At 41.4% G+C, this 8,089-nt stretch overlaps 1 protein-coding gene across 1 annotated transcript; it reads left to right on the plus strand.

Annotated features, from left to right (window-relative positions):
* The first annotated feature begins 5,494 nt into the window (after window positions 1-5,494).
* On the plus strand, window positions 5,495-6,825 carry Pdha2 (pyruvate dehydrogenase E1 alpha 2 subunit). Its single transcript, XM_012516772.2, has one exon. The coding sequence runs from the start codon at window positions 5,534-5,536 to the stop codon at window positions 6,677-6,679; it is 1,146 nt and encodes a 381-aa protein (XP_012372226.1). The 5' UTR covers window positions 5,495-5,533; the 3' UTR covers window positions 6,680-6,825.
* The last annotated feature ends 1,264 nt before the right edge of the window (window positions 6,826-8,089 follow it).

Here is an 8,089-nt window from a genome sequence, read left to right on the forward strand (position 1 = left end):
ATAGGGAAAAATCTCTTGAAAATGTTATAGCACATTCTAATACATGGGAAGTACTCTCTCTCTCTCTCTCTCTCTCTCTCTCTCTCTCTCTCTCTCAATCAAGGAGTGAAGTAGAAAGTGAGGGCAGAAATAGGTTAAAGGCTTCTAGAGAAATCCATGCTAAAGTTCTTTGCAGTGTTCTGGGCTGAAGAGAAGGGAAACAGCCTGATTGTTGGCTGGCCTAGATGGGCCGTGTAAAATCTTTAAAGGGTCCACAATAATCCTGCTGCCTGAATGTGACCCTTTTGATGAGTGCATATTCAGTTTGAGCCTAAAACCCCTTCTTGGACATGATCTTATTTATCAGCATGGATGACTTTTGGGCCTCTCATTTGAAAACATCTATGAGGATCCCTTATGGTGACCTTTCAAAGTGTTGGGTACTATGGAAATATCTTAGAAACTAGATGCACAGGGGGTCGGTGGGAACAGAAAGATTCTCACGCAAAAGGCGCTCCATAAAACATCTACTGCATTGTCTTAGGTTGCTTGGAGAAGCTGCATTCATATTCATAATGTATTGCATAATTATAAGGTTCTGATTTTCATATTTCCCAGTGTGACTTTTCAGCTTTGCTATAGTACCAGATTAAAGACTGCACAACTTTACAAAATTAAAGTGTTGTTTTGTGTGTTGCAGTTTGACTGCAGTACTCTATTTTTAATTTGTTCATCTTTGATCTTAATAAAGACAAACTGTCATTGTAAGCACTGCCTAGCATGCGATACATTAGTTTTATTGTCTCTATAACAGCTGCTTATGTGTCGCTGCCTGTGTCATTTAGTGCTGATGTGTCCTTTTCTTTAAGCAGTCCCAGAAAATCTAGGCAAATTCACCACACAGCCCAGGAAGAGAAAAATTGTATTGAATGTCTGGTACTTCTGTTGTCTAGTGTAGAAAGGGCTTTGTAGAAGAAAGTGCCCATCTACAGTGATAAATAAGTAGAGAATAGCTACTTTGCTAGCTTACTTCTACTGGTGTATAATTTTGCACATCCTTAGGCTTTGAAAAGTGGGAATCTGAATGATCACTGCCTGGCCCTGTGAGGTTCAACTGAGCAGATGCTGTTAACGCTGTGTCACCATCAAGGAGACACGTGTCCATCACGTGCCTGATTGGCATGGGCAAGACTGTCTCATATCTCAAAGTAATACATACAATAACCTCAACTTTTATCATTATTACAAGTGTTATTTTGCCAAGAAAGATTTCATGTTGTGTCAACACATATTTATGAGGATCTACTGAGAGTCTGTTAGGATGGGATCTATCAATAGCATCTAAGTAAAGGCTCAGACAAGAAACACTGTGCCCCAGCTTAGATACAGCATAAGGCAAAAATATCAAAGATGTGCTCAACGGTAGGTGGAACTAAGGCAAGGTACCTAGTGCCTTGCTCCTCAGCCTCAGATGTGTTTTGAGCAAGTGTACTGCTCACACTCCCATCTAGGGGGCAGCAGGACCATGGAATTTTGCCAGTATTTCTTTTCACTTTAATGATACTAAGGTCTTCTCCCAAATAGCAAACTATAAAGAAGTTAATGTTCTCCTTATGCTATCATATAGGCATACGGTTACTAGAAACATAATATTCTACCCAAAGTCATTAGAAGAAAAGTTTTTTTTTTGGAGAGCCTTTATAAAGAAAATAACAAAAGTAGTATAGTTACAAGGAAATAAATATATTACACAAAACTGGTCACAGAAAAGTCCCCATTTCCTACTGCTATATAAAGTTTATTGTTATAATCACATTTCACATATACTTTCTATTAATATTAAGGTTACTGAGAACTAGTGTACGTGTATTTACAGAATTTGAAACAAGTTGTGAGAATTAAAATTTGTTGAACAAAATACTTTCCTGACAAATGTAAAGAAAAAAAACCTGAAGTAGATATAAATGGACTTAAATCTGAGTTGGGCTTCCTTAAATTCTTTAGCCAGACACATTTATTGAATTGATAATTTTTTATTTTGAAAGCAACTGTGGCTACACAAATTCAAACTACCATGTGAAACTCAGTTCAAAATCTCGATTCCTCTGCTACTTCTCTATTGGTTGAGACAATAAAACACAGTAAATCTGATCATATTGTGGAAGTTTCATTTCTTCTCTCACTTGACCATAGTCATTAACAGGTCTAACAAGACAGCAAATTAACATGGTAGAAGTTTTCTTTCATAGCTGTATTTTAGGATATCTTTCTATCTGTAGATTCTTGTCCCCAAAACCCTAGGAACAGGGCATAGGGCACTTGAGCCTGAAGATTTGGATCATTCTCCTCATCCCTGAGGTACTTCAAAAACCAAACCAGAATAGCCTTCCTTTTCTCAAACCATTATTATCTGGGTTGAGTAAGACACACTCATTTTTCCTCTCATTTCTAGTCATGTCTTGTTTTTATGGTAGTTTGTCCTGAATTTTACTTAGCAATTTTTCAGAAATATGGCTGGGTAAGGATAAGAAACAGAACATTATTATTATTATTAGGTTTGAGCTTTTCAGTGTGTTCTGAAGTAGAATCCTTTATTGTAATATTAGATACCTTGCTTGATTGTCTTTATTTTGCCAAATATATGACATTGACATTTTTCTTTTTCTCCAACGGAGATGATAAAGTAACAGACCAAATGGGAAGAATTATTTTTGAATTATATATAAATCTTAATTTTTGCAACAACTTCTTACTCATCATTCTTAACTGCCAAATCTTACAGCTATAAAAGTATTTTTATAGTAATCATAGAAAGAGGAGGACATCTGATATTATTTTTCTAAAACACATTCACTATGTTAACAGCTTTCTTCACTTACCATTTGGGGAAAAGGCACAATGATTACTGTGGAAATGTAAATATCCTTTAAACATACCAACTGATCTTTTTTCACAACATTCTCTTGCTTAAAAGTATCTGCATGCTACTCATGCTATTTATCTTTCAATGTAACTCCAGAATGCCTCAAGGATCAACCAGCAGAAGAAATGTGAAATTCTGTCACACTGGCACAAATCACTGCTAATCATGGGCTGTGCTTTTATTAGGTTTTCTATTAATTAAATGTAAAATCTGTCATTGTCCTTATAAAACAATATTCACCTGTTTTTCTTTCATTTCAAGCAGATTAAAAGCTTTGATATTAAGAACTTCAAATTCATGGGGAATTTAACTACAAACATTTCAATGGTGAATATGCAATGTCGTCTCAGTTCGTAGTAACAAATACAGTATGGAACAGTGTCAGATGAAAAGCGTTCTCTCCAAGAGAAGAACAGCGTCACTGGCCAGACTGCCTACCTAAGAGGATCAACAGCTCTGCAGCTCCTGGGATTATCTTAAACTTTTACAGTGATGTCTGAAAATCTCAATTTTATTTTGAAAATATGGGTAGGTTTGGAGATAAAGCACAAAAACTCATCACCAAGATGAGTCAGTTTAACTGAGATGTGATTTAGCAAATCCAATTCCAGCCATACATCTTTAAGTTGAAGTTAGAATGTATAGGAAAACCTATGTCCAAAGTTCCCTGGAAGTTTTGCATTTTATTATTTATCATCTTATCAAGAGTTTGTTGTGGAAAAAGGGCCATCTTCAAGGGGAGCTGGTGGCATAGGTATTTTCCAATTAGCATCTTTGCATGTTGCCCTCTGGCATGGTCGGGTTTAGCCTTGTCACGCTGGGCGTCTAAGGGGAGCTCTATCTTCACAGCCCAGACTACGTGTGACAAGATTAAATTGGCACACTTTACTGGATAGCTTTTGTGTTTCTGGCAGCCTTCGCCTGGCCAATACCTCTGAGAAAAGGCTCAGCTGTCACTCAGTGACCCATTAACACTACCATTCCGTCCTGCAGTGTCATTTTTCTCATTCTTATGGAGATAATGTTCCCTAGAGATCAGCAATACCTGCAGGAATGAAAGAGAACAGCAGAGACAGGTTACCTATCAAAGGGGGGCAAACAACACTGGAAGACCACCACGAATTCCACCGGTAGAGTCTTAAATGGAGGGAAAAGGTGAAACCTAGTATGAGGCGAGGCCTCAGAAGGTGGGCTACAGGATCGTTTTAAGAGGTACCATAACTTTTTCACAAGCTATTTTTTCTCTATGCCTGAATATCAAAAGAAGTGTCCAAAATAACATTTACAAGTAGTATGGGTAAGTCAGATAATGCCTTGAATATGTATAGAACAATCTAGGTTTAAAAAAATCATCCTTTAAAAATATGTTAGAGGGTCGGCCAAATAGCTTAGAGGACTAAAGAGCCTGCTTAGATAGGCACAGGGCCTGGGGTTCGATCCCAGCACGCAGTGCCACCCCCAACACACCCCATGAGGCACGACTGAGAGTGGGTGTGGTGGCCCATGCCCATAATCCCAGTGTTTGGGAGGCTGAAAAAACAACGATTACTCTGAGTCCGATCTGTGTAGTGAGATACTGCAGTCCCGGTAGTAAAATACATTAAAAAAAATAGGGATATAAGACAGAATGTGCATTAAGATAAATCACTTAATATTCTAAACAGTCTGCCTGTTTAGGGTTGGCTTAACTGGGGTACAAAATCACTTTCTTAGTAGGAGCACAAAACATGAAAATATACGCGATCTTTACAGATTGTGGTTTAAGTTTTACGACCTGCAGTTAAAACTCTACTGCCGATTTGTAGGTAAAACTATTATTTTTTGGTCACTAAGCTGTTACATTTTATAATGCTCACTGAATGAAGAAGCATTGTAAAAAGGCACTTCTCAGTTTCCCAGACTAAGCTTGATCCAAGTTAGAATGATATGAAAGCAAAAGTCAAACCACTTGAGTCTAGGGAAATTTATTGGAAACACCTTTTAATATAAGCCCGCAGACTAAACAAAAAGATGGTGGATGAGTCAGAAAATAGGTGTCAGAGTGGGAAAGATTCAGAATTTTTCACTAAGGTAAGAAATCAGCATCTCAGTTTTGCTTAGTTCCGCGAGATCAGGAGGAACATCTCTTGGGATTAGACTTTCGTCTGCGGCTTTTGTAGCTTGCTCCCGGGCCCTGGGCTCTATAAGTCCCGAAAGCCACAGAGGCTGTGCGTCTATTTTAAGAAGGGGCATCAACCTTTCTTAAAGAAATTTATTTTATTTTATTTTTTTTGTCATTGGAGGTTATTTTGAAAGTAATAATTTGAACTTCAAATAATTTGAACTCCAAATAATTTGCACACTGGTCAAAGTAAAATATGATTTGAGTTGGCTAAAACTCACACATACTCTACAGGACAAGAAGCAGCCTGGGAAGAAGCACACCTAGTAAGGCGGACTGCTCAGGTTGGGGCCCCAGGGAACCCTGGCCTGGGCTGCAGGGATGCTAGGGGGCGGGGCCGGAAGAGACCGAGGCGGGCTAGGGGGCGGGGCGGAGCATCACGTGGCGCAGCGCACGCGCGGGGGCGACACATCGACCGTGACTGTGCCGAGGGCAGTTGGACTCCGCCGCCACCGCCGCTGGGGACGAGGATGCTGACCGCGGCGGGCTCTAGCGTGGGGCGCGGGCCGGTGGGCCGGGCGCTCCGCAGCTTCTCCCAGGCCGCCACCTTCGCGATCAAGCCCTGCGACCTCTACCGACTGGAGCAGGGCCCTCCGTCCTCGGTCGAGCTGAGCCGCGAGGACGCGCTGCGCTACTACCGCAGCATGCAGACGGTGCGCCGCATGGAGCTCAAGGCCGACCAGCTGTACAAGCAGAAGTTCATCCGCGGCTTCTGCCACCTGTGCGACGGGCAGGAGGCCTGCTGCGTGGGGCTGGAGGCGGGCATCGCGCCGGAGGATCACGTCATCACGTCGTACCGGGCGCACGGCGTGGGCTTCGCGCGCGGCCTGTCGGTGCGCGCCATCCTGGCCGAGCTCACCGGGCGCCGCGGCGGCTGCGCGCAGGGCAAGGGTGGCTCCATGCACATGTACGCGCCGCGCTTCTACGGCGGCAACGGCATCGTGGGCGCGCAGGTGCCGCTGGGCGCGGGCGTCGCGCTGGCCTGCAAGTACCTGGGCAGCGGCGCCGTGTGCCTGACGCTCTACGGTGATGGCGCGGCCAACCAGGGCCAGATCGCCGAGGCCTACAACATGGCGGCGCTGTGGAAGCTGCCCTGCGTGTTCGTGTGCGAGAACAACCGCTACGGCATGGGCACGTCGGCGGAGCGCGCGGCCGCCACCACCGAGTACTACACGCGGGCGCACTTCCTGCCCGGGCTGCGCGTGGACGGCATGGACGTGCTGTGCGTGCGCGAGGCCACGCGCTTCGCCGCCCAGCACTGCCGCTCCGGGCGGGGCCCGCTGCTGCTGGAGCTGCAGACCTACCGCTACCACGGCCACAGCATGAGTGACCCGGGCGTGAGCTACCGCTCCCGCGAGGAGGTGAAGGCCATGCGCAGCAAGAGCGACCCCATCATGCTTCTGCAGGAGAGGATGGTGAGCAGCGAGCTGAGCAGCGTGGAGGAGCTGAAGGAGATCAATGCCGAAGTGAAGAAGGAAGTGGAGGAGGCGGCCCAGTTTGCCACGTCGGATGCGGAACCGTCTCTGGATGTGTTAGGCCACCACATCTACAGCAGCACTCCTCCGTTTGAAGTGCGCGGTGCGAATCAGTGGATCAAGTTTAAGTCCATCAGTTAAACACATATGCAAATGTGTTGTAAATCTTGAGTAGGAGTCTACAGTCAGCTTTCGGAAACGTTAAGGGAATACAAAGAGCAACCTTGTAAGATTGTATTGAAATAGATTAATAAGTTATTAAAATTTATCCAAAGGTGTACACTCAGTTTAAAGATGTTCAATTGCATATTGCATTAAAGTGCTATACTGTTAATCGTTTGGTATGGTTGACTTAATTTTTTTCACATTTTTTATTAGCACACATGTATTTAGTGTTTGAATTTCTTGTGGGGAGCCAGCACAGAACACATCTTCATTTTATCATTCTTTGTCTTTCTCTCCCCTCCAGTCTACAATAGGACAAACAACTTCTTCCAAATATTTGCCATGCTAGGTCTGTTTAGCTTCATATCATTTTAAAGAATAGTCTTGTTACATAGTACCTGCAGCTTGTTAGTGTTGACTATTTCCCAGTGAAACAACATTTAACAGGGCAAGGAATAGACTAGGTCATTTTCAGTGTTACTGAACCCAATATTTTTAGTGTATAGAAAAGTAAATACAACGGAAAAGTAAAAATTCTAGGGTGAAAATGCATTTTGCTTTAATATTTATGTTACTCATTTCATTTGCTATTCAAACCGTAATATGTTCTATATTTAAGAAAAGATTGGTGAATTTCAAATTGAAAAAAAAGGTAGCATGAAAAGAGAGGTAACATTAATACAAAATTGAAAGTGAAATTTGCTCTGCTTTCAACTTTAATTATTATACATTGAAAATCACAGTGTAATTACTATTTAGTATATTTTAATACATGTGCACCTACATTCATCCAAATGAAAATGTACTGGTTTGGCATTTTCTTTAGCCCAATATCACATCAAGTCATGATTTAGCAAAAATGATTTTACTTGTTTGTATTCAGACTTCAAATTTTCTTGAGCTTCATGTTTGAAATACCTTACTTCTTGAGAGATTTCACTGTAATCAGGATAATTTGATCATGATTTAAGAGATTTGCGTGAAACCTATAAAAATAGATAATGGTTAATTTTTATAGCATTTACTAGAAATACAACTTATATTTTAAGAACCTCAATAGAAAATTAAATTTATTGGGTTATAATATGAATATATATATTTTAGGCATAAAATTCAACTTTTCTCAGCTTAAGTAAAATGACCTTAAAATTCTAAAGTCAGGAAATGGAAATAAACATTGTTGTCTTTAAAGATATTTCTAGTTAACTTGCTTTTAGTTAATTACCTCGTAGTCCACAGATACATCAGTTTGATTATTACCATTAGAAACCAAAAGATTTTCGTAAAATGTCTAAAATACATCCATGTACTTAAAATTAATTCATTTTTTGTTGAAATACTAATACTTAAATCCTCGTGCTTGGAAGAAAAACCAGCTACTCAAAG

Source organism: Octodon degus, unplaced genomic scaffold (assembly GCF_000260255.1).
Source record: "Octodon degus isolate 3935 unplaced genomic scaffold, OctDeg1.0 scaffold00125, whole genome shotgun sequence".
Taxonomy (NCBI): domain Eukaryota; kingdom Metazoa; phylum Chordata; class Mammalia; order Rodentia; family Octodontidae; genus Octodon; species Octodon degus.

What these genes read in the sequence shown, in the direction of transcription:
- Pdha2 (XM_012516772.2), top strand. Translation starts at nt 5,534, where the DNA reads ATGCTGACCGCGGCGGGCTCTAGCGTGGGGCGCGGGCCGGTGGGCCGG.